The sequence below is a fragment of the Equus caballus genome, chromosome 20, assembly GCF_041296265.1.
Source record: "Equus caballus isolate H_3958 breed thoroughbred chromosome 20, TB-T2T, whole genome shotgun sequence".
In the NCBI taxonomy this organism is placed as follows: Eukaryota; Metazoa; Chordata; class Mammalia; order Perissodactyla; family Equidae; genus Equus; species Equus caballus.
Window position 1 is genome coordinate 38938291 of NC_091703.1, and position 19825 is coordinate 38958115.

Sequence of the window (19825 nt, forward strand, 5' to 3'; positions counted from 1 at the left end):
AAACCCTGGGAGGTGGAGCCACCCCTGGCCCCTTATAAGCAACCAGAGCAAGGCTGCTGCTTGGCCTTTGGGAAGGAAGCTCACAGCAAGGTCTTTGGCAGATAGATGGCAGTAGGTTTTACTGAGACCTCAGGGATATTTGTCCATCAAATATTTCTGGAGAAGACTGAAACCCATATGATGGCAGTTGATGGCCTGTGGAAGAGGTGACGTGAAGGTAAGGTGGTAAATTGAGATCAAATCCTATCGCATGGCCCGTGATCTACACGAAACATGGGTGTCAGCTAAAATTAAATGATGCTTGGATCCCGAAGTATAACAGGATCGCTGACACTCATTCTGCATCCCTAGGTCCCCACTTCAGGGAGCAGAGCAGGAGGGAAGAAGGTTCGGGTCCACAGCCCAGGATGCGCCCCTCCATCAAGCCCTGCCCACGCGCTATCTGGAGCACGACCACGCCCACAAACTCACTCCTCCGTTGTGCCCCCGCCCCTAATCTGGCCCCGCCCCGTCCACAGAGACACTCAGGGCCCTCGCCCCGCCCCCTACTCCGTTCCTCCCACCCTCTGGCGGGAACCATCCCTGGCCACGCCCCTTCCAGCCGCCCTCGCGCCCCGCCTCGAGTCCGGCCCCGCCCCCGGCCGCCACGCCCCCTTTCTTCCTGTCCGAGCGCGCGCGAACCTCACGGGCTCCCGGAGTTCCGGGCGCCAGGAGGGAATGTGGCGGCCGCGGGACTGGGCCCAGTGCCGCACCGGGGCCGGCCTTGGAGTTCTCCCGCGTTTCTCCAGGCCTCAGAGCTGAGACCTGAAATCAGAGCGCGGGGCGGCGCGGGCCCCGGAACCCCCGGCATGGCAGCCCCGGAGACGGCGGGCGCTGCGGCGGAGGGCGCGGAGGCGGCGCCCTGGGCGCACCTGGAGGCCCCGGTGCGCTTCCTGCTGCAGGCGCTGCAAGCGGGGCCTGACGGCGCGCGGCGCGGCCTGGGTGTGCTGCGGACGCTGGGCGGCCGGGCGCGGGAGCCCTTCGACTGGGGCCGCGTCCTCGAGGCGCTGTGCCGGGAGGAGCCCGTCGTCGAGGGCCCGGACTGTCGCCTGCAGCTGTAAGTCGTCGGTCGCGGCGGGCGTGGCGCGGGGCGCCGCCCTGCATCCTCCATGCTCGCGGCCGGCGGGGGCTGGCGCCACCCCCGTTTCTAGATGCGGAGACCCAGGCCTGCGAGGTTGATTAACTCCTCCCGGCGAGGGAGTCTCGGGCGCACACCCCTGAGGAGGGGCGTCCAGCAGGCCTTCACTGAGCACCTGCTGTGTGCCGCCCAGTGCCATCCCCCGACGGGGGCGCACGCCTTCAGCGGGGTGTAAGTGAGTAATTAGAAGTCAGAGGACGCAAGTCGATTTTGATCGTGTGCTTCCATCTCTAGAAGAAATAGAACTCCTGCCTCCAGTATCAGTATACTTACGTATAAGCGTACGCGTGCTGAAATACGTTACAAAGTGTACAAAAATAGAAATTTAAAACGCGATAATCGTCTGATCGTGGTGGCCTTATCAGTTTTTTTAAAGCATCATACGAATTTTAGGGCAAGATCACTTCTTTCAGAATGGTGTTCTTGGGACCGGCCCCGTGGCCGAGTGGTTAAGTTCGCGCGCTCCGCTACAGACGACCCAGGGTTTCGCTGGTTCGGATCCTAGGCGCGGACATGGCACCGCTCATCAAGCCATGCTGAGGTGAAGCCATGCTGAGGTGGCGTCCCACATGCCACAACTAAAAGTACACAACCATGTACTGGGGGGCTTTGGGGAGAAAAAGCAGGAAAAAGAAAAAGATTTGCAACAGTCGTTAGCTCTGGTGCCGATCTTAAAGAATGGTGTTCTTGGTAATTTCTAGTCTTTTGGGTGACTGAACTCTTTTTTTTTTTTTGCCTCTTTATGTGGCTGACAGAGAATTCCTACTAGGAGCAGAAGTGTCAGCCCTGCCATTTTCTTGTTATTTGGTGTGCTTCCGTCATGGGTATGCAGTTTCTTTTCAGGCATCCTTATAAGCCTTGTGTCCATTTTGTGAGTGTTCTGTTTATTAAAAAAAAGATAATAGAGTATCCATAAATCCACTTAACTATCATAATTAACTGGAATATGCAGAAAGTAAAAAAAAAGTGAGCGAGATGCTGCCTTCAGCCTCTAGGGAACTGAAGTGCAGTCCCTCTGCTCTTCTAGGATCCCCGTCCCTCAGAATGAGACTGGGCACTGGGATAGGGAGGGCCAATCCATATGTTAAACATTTGTAATACTTAATTTCTTATATGTTAGATAAGAAGAAGTAGAAGTTCTGATAGTTTCTTCCCACACTCCACTTTGAATTTCTTTCAAGAGAAGGGTCAGGAAAACTTTCTGAAACCCCACACTGGAGGCTATAGAAATGCTTGTCCAGCTGTCTGGCTTTTTCTGGACAGAGTAAGGGGAGGGAGAGTTAATCTGAGGTCCCGGGATAGAACAGTACTTCAGTATAATTGGCTTCTTTTGTAACCCTATGTATTTTATTTTATGCATTTAACACTTATTCTGATATGGGGATCCGTGCACAAAAAAAGAGTTCAAAACCCTTGGAGTAGGGTCTTCCTGACCTCTCTACTCCCAAATATCCTCCGCTGCAAATTGACCGTCTGTTTGACTTTTACTCTAGTTTTCTCTCTCACTTAGTGTTTGTTTTCCACAAGGAAATAAAAGTCACATTTTTTCTCTCACACATCCCAAGTGCCTCTGTGTGCGATGATGACCAGCCCTGCAAATTTGTGTATAGAGAGGAGCAGAGGTGTGATGAGTGGTGGGCCAGGGCACCCATGACGTGCTTGCCACGCCACCAAGCCTCAGGTCGCACAGCATCTGGATTTGTGCCTTTGCAACATTTCAGACGGCTACATTGCTCTGTCCACAGCAGCCCTTGCTGATCTCTGGACACTTATTTTCAGTTAGTTAATTCTTTCAATAAATGTGCACCATGTGCTTGCTATGGACTGGTGCTGTGCTGGGTGCTGGGTGCTGGGACACAGAGGAAGCAGACACTGCCTCTGCCTCAGGAACTCAGCTGGACAGATGAAACACTGTGTGTTCCAGGGGTTGCCAAGGGGAGCACAGGGCCACAGACTAAGCATTGCACAGCATCCTGGAGTATTATTTTTACGTAAGGTTTGGGAAAGGACTTTTTTTCTTTTTTACATAAAACAACCATGGATCTATTATAGAGTAGGTTCCAACATGACTTTTTGAGCTGAAATCGGAGATGTCAAAGAGCAGGGCCTAGCGTAGAAGAGATGTTCAGTGTGCACTTGTTGAATGCCTCTCATGCTCTTCATTCACACTGACTCGCAGGTGCTGCCTCCCAGCCCCCTGTCTGTCCATTGGCTTCTAGCCTCTAGCTCTCCCCATTCTGCCCTGTGCTCCTTTCAGCAAGATGCTCTTACCTGCTTGCCCTCCCTCTGTTACCCAGGAAACCGCTGCTGCTGCGATTGCCCCCGTTATGCCGGAGAAACCTGATGTCCTTGCTGACGGCTGTTCGGCCGGTGCTGCCTGAAAGCAGGCTCCTCCCTGTGCTGCAGATTGCACAGCAGGACTCGAGCCCTGACCCTGACGTCTGGCTCCGGGCCCTGGCGGAATTGCTGCGAAGGGATCTGGGTGGTGGAGTCTCCACGGAGGGAGCGTCCCCACTGTCCACAAGGTGCCAGAGACAGCTCCGAGGCCTGTGTCGGCGGCTGGGCCAGGGGGGCAGGAGGTTGAAGTTGTCCCAGGTTCCAGACCCTGAAGAGGAAGAAAAGGAGGAGGAGGACAAGGGCTCCCAGCAGCCCGGGAAACGCAGAAAGGAGCCAGAGGAGGAACCTGCCAGTCCTGAGGGAGAGAGGGCCCCCAAAAGGTTCCGGCGTTTGGACAGGGAAGACGGGGAAGGAGAAGAAAGCCAGGAGGAGGAGAGACCTGAACATGAAGCTTTGGAATTCCTGGCAGCTGGAGAAGGCACATCACCCATTGAGGACCAGCCTGTCGCAGGGGCTGAGCCCAATGAGGCTGGTCAGAGTCTGGAGGATGCTAAGGGCCTGGCTGAGAGTTTGGAGTTGCCCAGAGCTATCCAGGTACTAGGGAGAAGAGGCTGGGTTTAGAGCCATCCTTCAGGAGGGGGGTGTTTATCCAGGGCAAAAGCCATCTGGGACCCTATTTCCCAGTTGGAACGACTGTAGTCCATGGAGCAAGGGGAAGGAGGGTGGGGTTGAGGGAATGTAGTCTGCCCCCCACTCTGAGGAGGGGGTGGGGAAATGAGTTATCGATGTGGGAAACCCTTGGCCTGGCAATCTATACTGGGAGGTTAAAGGGTGCCAGGAAGAGGAGAGGCTCCGGAACCACCCCTGCCACCCCATCCTATTGGAGTGGGGCAAATCGTGCCAGCGTTCAGCCGGCCCTCCCAGCCCAAAGCCTGGGTCTATCCCTGTTCGGGTGGATGCAGAGAAGGCAAGTTGAGGCAGCTGGATTTACATGGCATTGTCTAGTTTGAGTTCTTAAGCACCTTTCGAGGTTTAGGCTTTGTGTTCTTGGCTCTCTTGAATCATCTTTGCCCCCCAGCTCCCGCTGACCTCGGGCCTTCTCAGGAGAGGGAGCCGGGGCTGAGTTTGGGGCCACGCTGCCCTGGGAGGGACTTGGCAGTGACTGGGCTCTCCTCTGCAGGACCAGGTTCCCAGGCTGCAGCATCTGCTCAAGACCTTCGGGGAGGTGACTGGCGCTGCCCTGTTCCCTGGAGCCCTTCTTCCGCCTTCTGCCTGGACCTCAGCCGTGCCCAGGGAGCCCCAGTGGCGTGAGGCACAGGCGGTTTGGGAGGGGGGATTGGAGTGAAGGTCTGAGGACAGTCACTGCCGGGGTACAGATAGGTCATCTACCCCAGACAAGTGCCTCTCTGGTAGCACCTCCCAGGTCCTCAGCCACCCTCTCTGCCATTTTGAAGGGGTGGCCGCAATGACTTGTCCCCATGGCTCTCCCAGCCCTAACGTGGGATTTGCCTTCCCAGGGGTTGGAGGGGTTGGAGGGCACCCCCCCGGTCGAGCTGCAGCTTCTTCACGAATGCAGTCCTGGCCAGGTGAGTCCAGAAAAACTGCCCGGCCCTGAGGATACAGGATGCATCTCTTCCCAGCCTTTTCCACTGATGTTTCCTGTTTCCCTGTCTCATGTGGGAATTTGGGAGGGGCTTTTGTTGGGTGTTCTAGTCTCAGAGGCAGGGGTGCGTTAGCCCTTGGTTCCTCCCCGTAGGTTGTCTCTCCCAGCCTCACCTTACCCTAGTGTCCTTGCCCTCCCCCTCCTGCTGCCTAGTTGGCTTGAGACAGCCCAGCAGAGACAGATGAGTGTCCCTGTGCCCGTCTTCCTCCCTGGCAGATGGACCTGCTCTGTGCCCAGCTGCAGCTCCCCCAGCTCTCGGACACAGGTCTCCTGCAGCTCTGCACCTGGCTGCTGTCCCTGTCACCAGATCTTAGCCTCAGCAATGCTACTGTGCTGACCAGGAACCTCTTTCTTGGGCGAGTAGGTGCACTGGGATGCACTCAGAGCGCCAGGGTCAATGGGGGAGAGTCTGAGCCCTCAGAAGGGTGATACTTGGAGAGGAGGTTCCAGCCTCGTGGGCATCTGGCCTCTCCGGGCCGCCTGGGGCAAGGGGAGGGCATGGTCCCCCAGGCCATCTACCCACATGGTACATAACTGCTCCTTCTTGGGCCTCAGACCCTTCCATAAGCGGAAGGGATCTGGGACTCGGGATCAGGGATTTGGGAGCTGGGGCAGGGAGCTGTGTGTCTTTTCCACTGGGTGGGTCCATCTGAGTCCGAGATAAAAGAACTTTTTTTTTCTCTGAACATTTATCACCATCTGAAATACAGAATGTGTCTGATAAACATTTATTGAAGGTAAGAAGAAGTGAATGAATTAATTTCTTCCTCCCCATTGGCTGTAGGTTCTCTCCCTGACTTCCTCAGCCTCCCGCCTGCTCACGACTGCCCTGACCTCCTTCTGTGCCAAGTATACCTACCCTGTCTGCAGAGCCCTCATTGGCCCCGTGCTCCAGGCCCCGGAAACAGGTAATTCTGGGACCAGCCCCAGGCCTGGTAGTTCTGCCTGCTCTTTTCCCAGTACGCTTCACCCCAGGGTGGCCCTGGCAGGATTTGGGTGCCCAATGAGTAAAGACACCTGTTGCTTCCCTGACAATGCCCCCTATAATGAGCCAGGCATTCTGTTCCCCACTAGTCCCATCCTCTCCTGCCATTTTCCCCTAGACTTCTCCTCTCTGCTGTCCCCTACCCAGGTCCAGCTCAAATAGAGTTACTGTGTTGCCTTATGAAGGATGAGGCCCTGGAGCCAGATGTGCAGGTTCTAATGCTGGGGTGAGTGTACGGTCTCCATGCCACCCCCTCCCACCTCCTTCCCCTGGCCACATCTGCTCCTGGCATTCTGGAGTGGGAGCCGCCTGGGCACCAGGACTTGCCCCAAAAGACAGGCAGTGGCACAGCAGACGCCTCTCTCACTGTTGCCTGACCCTGGCCTGCACCTCCCATCTGTGGGCCTGTGCAAGTTGCCGGCCCCTGCACCTTTCCAAGCCCATGGTTTCAGTCGTCAGCGCCAGGTGCCTTGGGGAATGCAGAGAGGGGGCTGGTGCTCCCTGCTCTTGAGTAGTTCACAGCGTAGTTGGCACATGGCACAGAGGTCGGGACCACTGGCTCTGGAGTCAGACAGACATGGTTTCAAATCTCAACCTTGCCTTTTATTTAAATGTGTAAGTTCAAACAGATTATTCCGTCTCTCTGAGTCTCCTTTTCCTCATATGGAAAGTGGGGATAATAATTCACTCTAGAATTTTTCTAGATATTAAATGTGATAATGCTCAGCACATATCTGGCACCTAGTATGTGTTCAAAAATTATTATTAAATTGGTGTTAAATTTGGGTATTAAAATTGGGGAATCAAGATACAGACATGTAGAAACAATAAGTAGGTAAGACCCCATTGGACACTGACATGAAACGTAAAGTGCTAAGAATAAATGAGAAGAGGACAGTCTCAAAAATAGTATCAGCCGCCACTTACAGAGCACTTTCTCTGTGCTTTAGATTCGTTATCTCAGTCTTCATGCAACCCTGAGATAGGGGCGACTGGCACCTTAGAGATGGAAAAACTGAAGCTCAGAGAGGTTAAGGGATGTGGCTAAAGGTCACATTGCCAGACAATGAGAAAGCCTGGGATCCAACCCAAATCTGCGCACCCAAGAAGCCACACCGTTGCCATGTGACATGCTGCCTTTCCAAACAGTCTGAGGGCTGCCCAGTAGAAGGGCAAGCGCAGCTGGGGTGGACCTCACTGCGGTGGGCTCTGCAAGGAAGGCTTGCCTCCTCCGGGAAGCCTCATGTGTGTCACCTCACTCCATCATCCTCCTCTTCCCTGGGTCACCCTCACTTTCGTACTCAGCATGCACTCTCCACTCCTCGTTATTTTTCAGGGGGTCTTTGTATATCTCACTGCCAAATCCTTCATTGTCAGCTCCCGGGGGTCTCGGGTTGTGGCCTTCCCAGCACTGAGCATGGGCTCTGCAGCAGTGGCTTCTGGGCAGCCACCAGCATCAGAGGGGCTCTGACTGCCTCCTCTGTTGGCTGGGGATCTTGGCTGTCCCCAGGGCCTTGCACTGCCTGGCAAGGGTGGGAGCAGTAGCTACCCAGGCTTGGCTGGGAGACCTGGCTTTCCTCACCGGGGCCTGTGCTTTGCAGACAGATCCTGGAGCTGCCCTGGAAGGAGCACACGTCCTTGGTGTTGCAGTTGCTCCTGGAGCGGCAGGTGAGCAGGCTGCCTTGGGGAAGATGGACAAGGAAGTGCTGCAGTGTTTGCATGGGCGTGGCGCTCCTGGGTTTCCGGTCCCCTTGGAGATGGAGGAGAAGGCAGGAGAGCTGCCCTGTAGCAGGTGCCCTGTGAAGGGGAGAGTCCTGGGGCTTGAAAGGCTGGGAGCAGGGGCCGCCTGCATGCTAGATCCCAGCCCCACCTCTTACTGCTTGTGTGGCCTTCGGGAGGGCTTTCTGATGTTTGTGTGTGAGTTTAATTTAAGTTTTGAATAGGTAATAGATTCATTATGTTCACCATTTTGAAAGCTCAAAAGGATATAGTGAGAAATACTCCCCAGCCTTGCAGATTCCCTCCTTGGGACTAGTCAGTGTTACTAGTTTCAGGGGACTCTCCCAGAGATGCTTTATATGTACAAGGACACGTGTTTAAACTTAGTTTTCCCTGGCTTTTTACATAGATGGCAACACACCAAGCTCAGTGCTCTGTCCTTTGCTCTTTTCACTTAACACTATATTTTGGCAGCTTTTCTGTATCAGTACCTAAAATTCTGCCTCATTTGTTTATAACTTAGGTAGTTGACCTAACCTCTTTATGCCTCAGTTTCCTCATCTAGAAAAGGGGAGCAATGATAGCACCTCCCGCATAAGACCGGGGTGAGGTTTAAGTGGGATAATTGGCATAAAGTGCTCAGAACGGCACCTGATGCGTAATAAGTGCTTATTAAATTATGATTGTGAAGAGCTATTCTGCTGGCAATACCCCTTGGGACCCGTCACTCCTTTATGTCTTTCACCACTAAGCCAGGCTGGGGATCCTTGGCCTCCCCTTGGTCCTTGTCCGAGCCTTTGCAACAATAACCACCATTTTCTGAGACCTTTGTGCCAGGCTTTATGAGCGTTATTGCATTTAATCCTTTTCACAGTCTTCAGAGTTACATATTGTGAGCCCCATTTTACAGATGTGGAAACTGAGGCTTGCTTTGGTTAAGTGACCTCCCCAAGGTCACCTAGTTAGGCAGTGGTGGAATTGGGGATTGAATCCAGGGTCCTGTCCCATGCTGCTGTCTCATCTCCCAATGTGTGCAGGTGGAGATGACCCCGGAGAAGTTCAATGTGTTGATGGAGAACCTCTGTAAAGAGGGGCCAGCGGCCACCACATCCCTGGCCTATGCCAAGCTCGTGCTGACAGTATTGACCAAGTATCAGGCCAACGTGAGTGTTGATAGGGCCGCGAGGGCTGGTCCTGCTGCTCTGAGCCCGCCACGAGGGTGTGCAGATGTTTGCCAGGGAGGAAAGCCTGAGTGTTAGGCAGAGAAACCCCAAGGTCAAGCCCAGGACTGGGGAATGAGACTGCTTAGGAATTCAGCCAGCCAGCCAGCACCACTGTGGGCCGGATGCTGTATGGGGCCTGGAGAATCAACGGTGACCATAGTGTAGTCTCTGTCCTTGAGTTGACTCTCTCCCCCACTGCCAGGCTAGCGAGAGGGGAGAGAGATGACAAGCAGATCATTGTAACATCCGGCAGGAGACAGGTGAGAAACGTGCACAGGGCATTTGGCAGCAGAGGAAGAGGGCCGACTAAACCTTGTTTGTTGTTGGGAATTGGGACAGGCTTCCTGGCTCTTAAAGGGTGAGTGCTAGTCAGGGGGCGACACAGAGGGAAGGGCATCACAGGCAAAGGAAACAGTGTAAGCAGCGAACCTCTGAGGGGGTCTGGGTAGTTCCTCGTAGCTGGGGCCTCACAACATGCGAGTGGGTGGTGGTAGGGGATGAGGTTAGGCTTAAAATACACGGCCCCTGCATCTCAGGCACCGTTCTGAGCCCTTTACATATGTTAACTCACTAGTTTATTCCACGTGTTAGCCCTATGAGAAGATACCGTTATTAGCTCCATTTCATAGGTGAGGAAATTAAGACTCAGAGAGATTAAAGTAACTTGCTCGAGGTCACATTGCTAGGCCATGGGAGCATCTTACGGAGGGCCCTGTGGTTTATGGTGAGGACCTTGGACTTTATCTTGAAGGCCAGGTGTTCTTGGCTGTTGGCTCTTTACCCTTTTCTTGGCAGTCACAGGCCCATTTGATGATTTGATGAAAGTTACAGCTCTTCCCAGGAAAATGAAAAGGTGAACACACATCTTATGCCCAATTTCGGGAGGCTCCTGGATCCTCTGGAGACCCTCTGTAGAACCTGGAAGAAGGACCTCCGATGTGAGGCATCCCAGGGCCTTCACCTGGAGTGACTTGGTCAGATTTGCATTTTATAAAGAAGCTTCTGGCCTCTATAAGGAGTGGGGCTTGGAGAGTGAAGGTACAGGGCAGAGACTTTTCAGGAGGTGTAGCAACAAGTCAGGGAAGAAGTGTGGCCCAGAAGGAAGGTGGCAGCTGCAGTGGAGTGTCTCTGAACCTCAGTTTCCTCGTCTGTAAAATGGGAAGGTAATGAGGATTATATGGAGTCATACGTATGAAGTGCTGCCACATAGTAAGCCCCCAGTAACTGTCACCTGTGATTAGCCTGGCTGACTTAGGAAGTTGTGCAGTTAGTATCTGACCCCGGGTCCGCTTGACTCCAAAGACCTTGCTTAACCACGGTGAAATAGTGAGGTTCGACCGCTCAGGGAGTCATCTCCTTCCATCGCCCTTGTGTCCTGGATTCCTCTCTCCTCCCTAAACAGAGCCCAGGGGCAGAGGGGAGAGGGGAGGGATTCGCTGCTGGAGGCCTGACGTGATTCTTCCTTCTCCCCAGATCACTGAAACCCAGAGGCTGGGCCTGGCTGCAGCCCTCGAGCTCAACGCCACTTTCCTGAGGAAGTCCCTGCAGGCTGCCCTCAGACACCTGGCCCCCTGACCATCCACCAAGGGACTGCCTCCTGGAGCTTCCTCACCAGTTTTCTGAAGGACGCTTCTGCCCTCAGCACCTCCCCTTGACCCCTGGCCTGGGGGTAAAGGCTGAGCCTGCCATCCCAGGGATCCACGGCCTCCCTGCGCCAGGCTGCAGACAGGCCATGTTGGCCTCCCAGCCAGCAGGGAGGGTCCTGGGCTAAGGGGGCTGGATGAGGCCAGGGGCTGCTGACGCTGGGCTCACTCCTTGTCACTTCTACCTCAGGCTGCAGGGGCAGAAACTTTCCCATAGGCCTCAGTAGGGTCAAAGCAAACCCAGAGTGGACGAGTGATGCTCCAGGAGCCCTGGGGGACCCGTGTGCTCAAGTGTATGTTATGATCCTCTATTCTTGTTTCGGACTTGAATAGTAGTTTATCAGTAGTATTTAATAAAAATCAGGAAGTTCAGTAGTCTTATTAGAAGCAGTGCCTGTCTTCTATTAACTCTGGGTATTTGTTGAAAAGCAACACGCACCACCACCACCCCTCCTCGCCCCACCCTGCTCAGTGACGAGGGGCATCTTTTTCCTGGTGAAGTGTTCTGTGAGGGGAAGTTGGTAGAGTTCTGAAGCTCATTCTTTCACCTTCTGTGGGCCAGATGCTGTGTGATACCACTCAGCTGAGACCTATCAGAGCTGTCTGTTGGGTAGGCGAGGCGTGCACCGACCCCTGGGGATGGGTGTTGAAAGTGGGAGGGACTCAGTCTGGAGTAGGGGAAGGCTTTGGGGCAGATGACGTTTGAGGAGGGATCAGAGGCTCTCCTGGGGTTAGTGTGGGCAGAGAGGAGGATGGGCCTGTTGGACAGAGCAAAGGGTAGAAAGGATGTGTGATACTGCGGGCATGTCTGTTTTACATCTTTACATTCCCTTGGCACTTACCCAGGTGCCTCGCTCCTAGGAAACACTTAACAGGAACTGAGGGTTTTGCAGCTGTTCAGATTGTGGTGCGGCGACTGGTGCAAGATGGAGGTGGACGTGGCAGCAGGAGATGGTGGAGACGGTCCCTGGGAGCAGGCGAGGCTTGGAGAAGCTGGGAGGCAGCAGCACAGCCACAAAGTATGGTCTCAGGGTGGGGCTGACTGGTTTCCAAAACTCTCCTACTTGGTCGGATCTCTGGCTGTTCATTCTCTTGGATCTGGCGGTGGTTTTCTTTGTGTATCTTTTGCCCTGATTGGTTTGCCTGATACCTAAATTAAGACGTTGGCTCTGGAGTGGATTCTGAAAATGACTACAAGTTTCTTGAACAAAGAAGACAGAAGAATTTCAAAATCTCAGGAAGCTTCTTTTTATTTTACACATTCTGTCATTCATTTGGGGGACTATATTAAATGCGTGATGATCTCACCATTCATAGCTAAGTTCTTAAAACTAGACTCTCTGAGGGGCTGGCCCTGTGACCGAGTGGATAAGTCCATGTGCTCCCCTTCAGCGGCCCAGGGTTTCACCGGTTTGGATCCTGGGTGCGGACCTGGCACTGCTCATCAAGCCGTGCTGAGGCGGCGTCTCACATAGCAGAACTAGAAGGACCCACAACTAGAATATACAACTATGTACTGGGGGGCTTTGGCGAGGAAAAAAAGAACATTGGCAACAGACGTTAGCTCAGGTGCCAATAAAAAAAACTAGACTGTGATTCATGTTTGAAAACTTTTTCCAAACATTTAATGGCTTTACAGGGGCTGAACATAAAAGTACTTATACATAAAAGTTTAGTGTATGCATTAAGAAATACGGTAATGTCTTACTTTAACATTTTAAGGGTTGTCCAGGGTTTAGTATGATGCAAATAATATGGTGAAATAATAAGGTGAAATATTTAAAAATAAGTTACTTAAAAGCAAGGGAAGAATGTTAAAATAATTTCCATGTTTTAGCATAAAAATAAAATAATTTGAAGTTATGTTAATTTACATAATTTTGCAAATTAGAATTCTCTCTTTTCAAAGTACACTTACTTTAAAAACTGATGGAATTTTGTTGCTGCTGGCATGACTGTTGCCCAAACTGGGTGAATATTTTGAGAAAAGGAGTTAAAAGCTATACAGAAAATGCAGGCCCACAACGTATTGGCTGTAATTTTTAGATTCCGCGGGCCTCTGTTATGGTTGCCAAATTAATACCATCCTAGCGAGAGTATCTAACAGCCAGTATTGGAAAGCCGGCGTACATGTCCTCTTACTCAGATGCTTCCCCTCTCTTCCTTTTAAGCTCTTGAACTCCCTAAAATAGGACTGTATGTTTCAAACCTATTTCTTACTGTAGCTGCATTTAGAATGCTGTGGCGGGGGGCCAGCCGAGTGGCCGAGTGGTTGAGTTCTCTCGCGTGCTCTGCTTCGGCAGCCCAGGGTTTCACCGGGTTGGATCCTGGACACGGACATGGCACCGCTCATCAGGCCATGCTGAGGTGGCGTCCCACATGCCACAACTGGAAGGACCCACAACTACAATATACAACTATGTACTGGGGGGATTTGGGGAGAGAAAAAATGCTGTGGCCAAAATATGTTTATTTTTATAATGTCTGCAACTTAAATACTTCAGCAGAGTCAGCATATTTATTCATTCAACAAATCTTTGAGGACTTACTATAGGTCAGATACAGCAGTGAACAAAAAAGCCCTGGCCTTCATGGAGCTTACATTCTTGTTTTTTATCTAAATATGTTTGTGAACAAGAATTTACATTCTAGGAGTGCTCAGCTGGTATTTAATCAGCAAGGTCACACTCCCAAAGCACCTACTATAAGCCCTTCAGGAATTATTCCTATTATATAACATATTCCTTTATATAACATGTTAGAAATGGGCTCTCATCATTGAAACGGCTGACATTTGATACCTGTGAATTGCCTAAAGATTTGGGGGGTATTCCCCTCCCTTAGAAACAGGGCAGAGATCTGGCAAACGACATCCTTTCAGAATGGCCCTTAGGGTGAGAGTGAGAGCCAGGATGGATTTTGGAGGATTTTAACTGCCTCGTGGGGACCAAAAGATTAACAATTATGCCTTCAGGGGGTTGTTGCAGCTGCCTGAAGAGAACATTTCATGCAAAGGCTGAAGCATCTAGAGAAACACAGAACAGGGTTGTCATTGAGGATAACAAACAGATTGTATGAACTGTTTTTGTGCTGCTTGCTAACCATTTTGAATAGCCAAAAAACCCCACAACAGGTAGATGTCATTGAATCAAGTATCAGGTGAAAGTTCATTCCAGTACCTTCCCAGCTCTTCCCCACTGCAAGCTTTGAGGAGCCGGAAACAAAACTTTCTAGACCTTTTTCTTCTCACAACTTCCTCGGAAGCTGTGAGGCCCGGTTAGAACAAGATTATGAGGGACAGAGGTCAGGAGAAAAGCCTGCTTATGAGAACTGAAGCAGGTGCGGAGCGCAGGAGGAAGTGGGCAGAGATTGCGGGATTTGCATGCTCTCAGCTGTCATCAGAGTGCGGTACCCAGTACGTGTGACCACTGAAGCTCGACCCCTGGCCCCAGCCTCTTCCCTAAGGGCCTGGCAGCAGCTAGTGAAGATGGGGATATTCACAGGGTGCCGCGGGGCGCCTGGACTGTAGCATCTCAAGTGGTCCTCGCGTGGGTCATTCGCCGCGGCTCACAGCAGCGCCCTCCAGCGGCCGGAGATGGCGGCGCTCTCCTGGATTGAGGGACGCGGCTGAGCTCAGGGGAGAAACCACAGGAAGAAGGCATCTCTCGCGAGAACGAAGTCCCTATTTGAGCGCATGCGCAAATCCCATAGCCTCTTTCCGGTTGTTGCGGCGTGAGGCATCATGAGGTGAGCGGCGCTTAGGATGCTATCCGTGGTCATCCTGGCTTCTGGGCGCCCCTCTGGGGACGGAGACCCTGCGGGCGGAATCCGGGTGGGGGGTCCTTACCCCTGCTTCGCTGCGGGGCATTTCTGGCCGGGCGCCGGCGTTCAAGTTCGCGCGCCGAGCCTGGCCGCCCTTGGAGTCCCTCTTCCCCGGGGTTGCATCTGGTTCTTGGGCCCAGATCGCCCGGCGCGTGGGGTGGGGAGCCATGTCCCCGTGTCTGGAAGCCTGAGCGCTCGTCTCGCTTCTCTCCCGCAGCAGCAAAGTCTCCCGCGACACCCTGTACGAGGCGGTGCGGGAAGTCCTGCACGGGAACCAGCGCAAGCGGCGGAAGTGAGCGCGGGCTGCCGCGGGGCGGGCGGCGGGGAGGGCGCGCCGGGGGCGGGCGGCCGGGCGGCCGGCTGACGGCTGACGCTGCCTGTCCCCAAGGTTTCTGGAGACGGTGGAGCTGCAGATCAGCCTGAAGAACTATGACCCCCAGAAGGACAAGCGCTTCTCGGGCACCGTCAGGTTGGCACCTCGGCCCCCTGCTCCCCGCGGGCGTGGCTGGACGGACCCCCACCCTGGGTCTTGAAACAAGAGGGGAGGCGTGGGGAGGCCTTGGCCGAGCCCGCCGGCTGGTCTGAGAGGCCAGACTAGCTGCCGGTGACCGGACGCGCTGGGTAAGGCTCCGCCGCGGTCCCAGACCCCGTCGCCTGCCCCCGCGCCCCGGCCGCGCGTGACCGGCCCCGGCTCCGTCCCCCAAACGCAGGCTCAAGTCCACTCCGCGCCCCAAGTTCTCCGTGTGTGTCCTGGGGGACCAGCAGCACTGCGACGAGGCCAAGGCCGTGGACATCCCCCACATGGACATCGAGGCCCTGAAGAAGCTCAACAAGAACAAGAAGCTGGTCAAGAAGCTGGGTGAGCGGCGGCGCGGGGCGGGGAGGAAGGGGCGTTTCTGCCACGTGGGTTTTAAAGTGACGGAAGGGCCGGAATCACGGGGGAGAGGCTGTGCTGCGGGTGGTGAATTTGACTGGTGGTGTTCAGCCTTGTAAGGGTTCTTCGCAGTTTGCTTTGAGGATTGGGTTTTAGAAGGGATGGGCCAGGCGGTGGTTCTTTCTAAACAGCTGAGAGCTCTTAAATTGACGGGTCTCGGGGCTGCCAGGTTCTGGAGTGGAATTCCACCTACAGCTCCCGTTCTTTCTACTCTTGATGTGGTCTGAGCACCAGGATGCACGTTGTCATGGAGGTAGAAAGTAGGAAGGAGGACCTTGAACCCAGGCAGGCTTAACCAGAGTGTGCCTTTCCTATCGCGAATTGTGTGGGTCAGCCTGGGCTTTGTGAACGTTGCTGCAGAAGTCCAGAGGATGGAGGTGATCGAACTGGAGCGAGGAGAGAACTAAACATAGACTGGTACCTAGCGGGGGTAGAGTGTGCTGGTTAGAGGCCGCGTCTGTGACGGGCTCGCAGAGCCCCTCCTGGAGGTCTGCCTGCAGGACTCAGATCCTAAAAGCATCCGACGGCTTCCTTCCTTTACCAGCCAAGAAGTACGATGCCTTTTTGGCTTCGGAGTCTCTGATCAAGCAGATCCCACGAATTCTGGGCCCAGGCTTGAATAAGGCTGGCAAGTTCCCCTCCTTGCTGACCCATAATGAGAACATGGTGGCCAAAGTTGATGAGGTCAAGTCCACGATCAAATTCCAGATGAAGAAGGTAGAGGCCTGGCTGGTTGCTGGCTTGTGGTGGTGGCGGGGCCCTGAAGTTTATGCGTATTCTTCCCGTGGGAGCCCTGGTTTTCGAGTCTCTGGATACTTAGAGCACATGCTGGGCAGGATTGAGGTTTTCCAGATAGCACTGGTCTTTCTGGCTTGGGGCAAAAGCACCGCTGGTTAGGTCCCTGGAGGGGTGGGCCATGTGTTTGTGGATGGCGCCCATTCTCCTGCCCCTGTTCTGTTTAGCCTCTAACCAGATTTGACCTTCCTCTCCCCAAAGGTGCTGTGTCTGGCCGTGGCTGTTGGCCACGTGAAGATGACAGATGACGAGCTTGTGTACAACATCCACTTAGCTGTCAATTTCCTGGTATCATTGCTCAAGAAGAATTGGCAGAACGTCCGGGCTTTATACATCAAGAGCACCATGGGCAAGCCCCAGCGCCTGTACTAAAACTGAGCTTAATAAACTAGTGCCACCATTACCTGTCTGCCTGGGACTTGGCGGGGGCAGGGGAGGGGTGCTTTGTAACCTGGTGTTGCACCACAGCACTGTGCTGATGCCTGCCGCTTCTGGCACCTCAGCGATCAGTAATTTTACCCATACTACAAACCAGGAAGGGCATTCTTTCTGCCTTCAAAACCGTGCGGTGTAATTCAGATCTCATGACAGTGGGGCTGCTAATCTGGACTGAAGCTTTTTTGATCACTGAGGGGACAAATCAGAGCTAGGACTCTGTCCTGTACTCCTGCTGCTTACTAGCGGAGAGGGGGAGGACATTGACTCAGCCATTGGCAGCACACTTAAGTTACGACCTCAAGTTGCTTCCCTGTGTGTCGGGTTCTTAACGTGGGCTTTCTGTGTGGGGTTTTTAGAAAAATTTGTTTAAAGATGACCTGAGCTAACATCTGTTGCTGATGTTCTTTGTTTTTCTTTTTTCTTTCTCCCCAAAGCCCCGTAGTACGTAGTTGTATATTCTAGTTGTAGGTCCTGGTTGTGCTATAAGGGACGCCACTTCAGCGCGGCTTGATGAGCAGTGCCATGTCTGTGCCCAGAATCTGAACCAAGGAAACCCTGGGCCACAGAAGGGGAGTACGAGAACTTAAACCCGCAGGGCTGGCACCTGGGGTTTTTGTTTTTTGTTTTCCAGTCCCTCTAAATCATGCATTTGGGGTCTTGGTCTGTAGGGATGTGAGGAAAGTTGTTACAAATGGAGGTTGGGTTCCAGCAGGCCTGGGGTGGGCTTCCCTGGTGCTTCAGAGGAGAGTGGGCCACTAACCCTGAAAAATGGGTCTAGTACTTGCTTGCCTGACCCCCAATTGAATACCCTATGTTCAGGGTCGTAGGTTACCACCTAAGAGGTTTGGAGAAATGCAAGTAGAAGACATTAGTAATTTATGGCCCCTGTCGATGTTTTCTAGGCGAGTTTAGCGAATGGGTGGAATCGGCTGTGGTAACTTTCAGGCGCTTTACGGGGCCAGGCAGGCTCCGTCCCCTCCCTGGCCTGAGGAACTTCGCTGTTAGAGTTCTGGCCTCCAGCACCCTGTACTGGAAAGGTGGCTTTTGGTGAGGTGGCACCTGTGTAACCTTTGACTGGAATCTGCTTCATTTAACTTTGGTCAATAAAGGGAGCAGTCCATCCCTCCGCTTTTTAACAGAGCTGAAAGGCTAATCCAAAGCATAAATAAAAATGCTGCACCTTCTCCAAACAAGCCGCATCTGTCCTTTTGAACCTGAATAGAGAAGGGCACGAGGTTTTCATCAAAGACCTCGAGCGTTTTTTTGCCGTTTCAGCTTTTAAGTTACTAGTAATTTGGCTTGCAGGTAAAATAGCTACGACCTAATCTTGTGATGAGCACTGAATTCTGGTTCTCAAGGTGTCAGGCCCAGCTCGCTCTTTCCTCTGGGCTGTCACCACAGTATTGGAGAGAAGGGCCAGTGCATCTCCATCCATGGCACTCCGCACTCTGAAGGTCGTGGCAATCTTGTGTCAGGCAAGATTTTCCAACAGCATTTGCTCACCCTGTGTCTCTATCACATTCTAGCAATTCTCACAATATTTAAAACTTTGTCATTACTGTATTTGTTATGGTAATCTGTGACCTTTGATGTTACTATTGTAATTATTTTGGGGCACCAGGAACCGTGCCCCTATACACCGGCAAGCTTAATTGATAGATGCGTGTGTTCTCAGTGCCCGCTCTCCCCTGGCCTCCCCTATTCCCCGAGACACACAATGCTTACAAGCTAAAGTGAGAACATTTATGGTGTTTTGATGACTAGAAGAATGTTATGCCCTGCCTCTGTCTCCAAGCTGCTTACAAGGCAGTGAACTAAGAAAGTCCAGGCATGAGAGCCATGAGGCACAGGCGTAAACCAGTGGAAGTCACAACGATGTCGACGTGGCCCCGCTGCACCTGTGGTGCCAACCTCAGGGCCTTGGTAGGCACACAATCTGGTCCGTGAGATAAAAGCAAACCACCTCGTGAACCTAAGACCAGAAAGACGTTTGTTTGCACCGGCAGCGGTGCTGTCGGCGGAGTCATCATGGAGCCAAGGGTTTCGGAGGAGATTTCTCATGACCTCAGATGCATGCTCTACAATGCGTTGGGTGTAAGAAGACCAGCCACGTGACTGTGGGCTGAGGCCCTCCCACGGCCCCCGTTAAAATCCCAGCTCCGCCTCTCAGGAGCGATGTGAGCCTGTCGAGTGGGTCTATGAACTTCTCTCAAACTCTTGTTTTCTCACCTGAAAGTGCAGACGCTGACAGTACCTCCCTAAGACAGTTGTTCCAGCGTCAGAGTGTTACATGTTTCCATAGTGCCAGGGACCGAAACAGCGGTTACGACATGCTGAATACGCAGCGCTACATACACCTGCGTCACAGGCTGGTACACAGGTCCTTGTCTGGCTCAGTCGGACTGAGGACGTCTCCTCGACGGTGCTGAGGAACGGGGAGAAGAGCGTGCCCTCCAAAGCAGTCCCACGCTCCCGTTTGAAATGAGTCAGGGATCAAAATCCTTAAAAAATAGTTTTGGAGACTCTAAGGCAAGATAAACGGGCATGTTTTAGAAATATTTGGCAACTGGAGTTTTCCCAGATTGGTTTGAATCACGTGAATTTAAATCGAACCCACTCCCCTTTAGGAATCAATGAGCCTGATGTATTGGGGTAGGAGTCCTTACAAACCAAAGCTGCAGTAACAAACACCCGCTGCTTTCTGCTGGGCTCTGGGGAATCTGCTTAGAGCCACGGTGCCGGCCCTCGAGAGGCCCAAGGGCCACGATAAAGAGAAACGGAAGGACTAGGCTGCAGAACAGAAGGCAACGAGAACACGGTGGGGACAGCTGATTTGACCGTACTGAGGGTTGAGCTATTTTAATCCAATCCCAGCCTCTAGGAGGATTAGTCTAAAGCTTAGTGTGCACCTGAGTTAGAATGCTCCAGTATCTGTGCGGCAGGGAAATAAAGAGCCCCCGTGAGACCCCAGGACAGTGCTCGGCCTTAACATCGAACTGACAGGAACATGGCCCTCCTCCCTCTTCCCTGGGAACGTCGGAACAGAGAAAGGGAGGGGCAGGAAAGACAGAACAACAGGCCTGTTCTTT

General features: G+C 53.0%; 2 protein-coding genes and 1 long non-coding RNA gene across 4 annotated transcripts; 2 read left to right on the plus strand and 1 right to left on the minus strand.

The window, feature by feature from the left end:
• The first annotated feature begins 706 nt into the window (after nt 1-706).
• Nucleotides 707-11128, plus strand: FANCE (FA complementation group E). Of its 2 annotated transcripts, XM_023624802.2 has the most exons (10): nt 707-1096; nt 3475-4108; nt 4695-4739; nt 5032-5100; nt 5394-5537; nt 5962-6085; nt 6310-6388; nt 7764-7830; nt 8919-9044; nt 10578-11128. In XM_023624802.2, exons 1-10 carry the CDS (start codon nt 849-851, stop codon nt 10677-10679), a joined length of 1638 nt encoding a protein of 545 aa, XP_023480570.2. In that variant the 5' UTR covers nt 707-848; the 3' UTR covers nt 10680-11128. The 2 variants fall into 2 exon arrangements, with proteins under 2 accessions (XP_023480570.2, XP_070100570.1); XM_070244469.1 differs by lacking the exon at nt 8919-9044.
• A 2422-nt stretch (nt 11129-13550) lies between these two features.
• On the plus strand, nt 13551-16701 carry RPL10A (ribosomal protein L10a). The gene is made up of 6 exons (XM_001918090.6): nt 13551-14494; nt 14787-14861; nt 14958-15038; nt 15280-15428; nt 16048-16220; nt 16500-16701. Exons 1-6 carry the CDS (start codon nt 14490-14492, stop codon nt 16668-16670), a joined length of 654 nt encoding a protein of 217 aa, XP_001918125.2. The 5' UTR covers nt 13551-14489; the 3' UTR covers nt 16671-16701.
• Nucleotides 16702-18465: 1764 nt separating this feature from the next.
• LOC138919480 (uncharacterized) lies at nt 18466-19260 on the minus strand. Its single transcript, XR_011429684.1, has 2 exons — nt 18966-19260; nt 18466-18708 (listed from the first exon to the last, which is right to left on the minus strand). It is a non-coding gene; the product is annotated as an uncharacterized lncRNA (long non-coding RNA).
• Nucleotides 19261-19825: the final 565 nt, after the last annotated feature.

Coding starts and splice junctions, on each gene's coding strand:
- FANCE (XM_023624802.2), top strand. CDS start 849: ATGGCAGCCCCGGAGACGGCGGGCGCTGCGGCGGAGGGCGCGGAGGCG. Junction 1,097..3,474: donor CCGGACTGTCGCCTGCAGCT/GTAAGTCGTCGG, acceptor TCTGTTACCCAG/GAAACCGCTGCTGCTGCGAT. Junction 9,045..10,577: donor TGACCAAGTATCAGGCCAAC/GTGAGTGTTGAT, acceptor CCTTCTCCCCAG/ATCACTGAAACCCAGAGGCT.
- RPL10A (XM_001918090.6), top strand. Junction 14,862..14,957: donor AACCAGCGCAAGCGGCGGAA/GTGAGCGCGGGC, acceptor CCTGTCCCCAAG/GTTTCTGGAGACGGTGGAGC. Junction 15,039..15,279: donor CGCTTCTCGGGCACCGTCAG/GTTGGCACCTCG, acceptor CCCCAAACGCAG/GCTCAAGTCCACTCCGCGCC.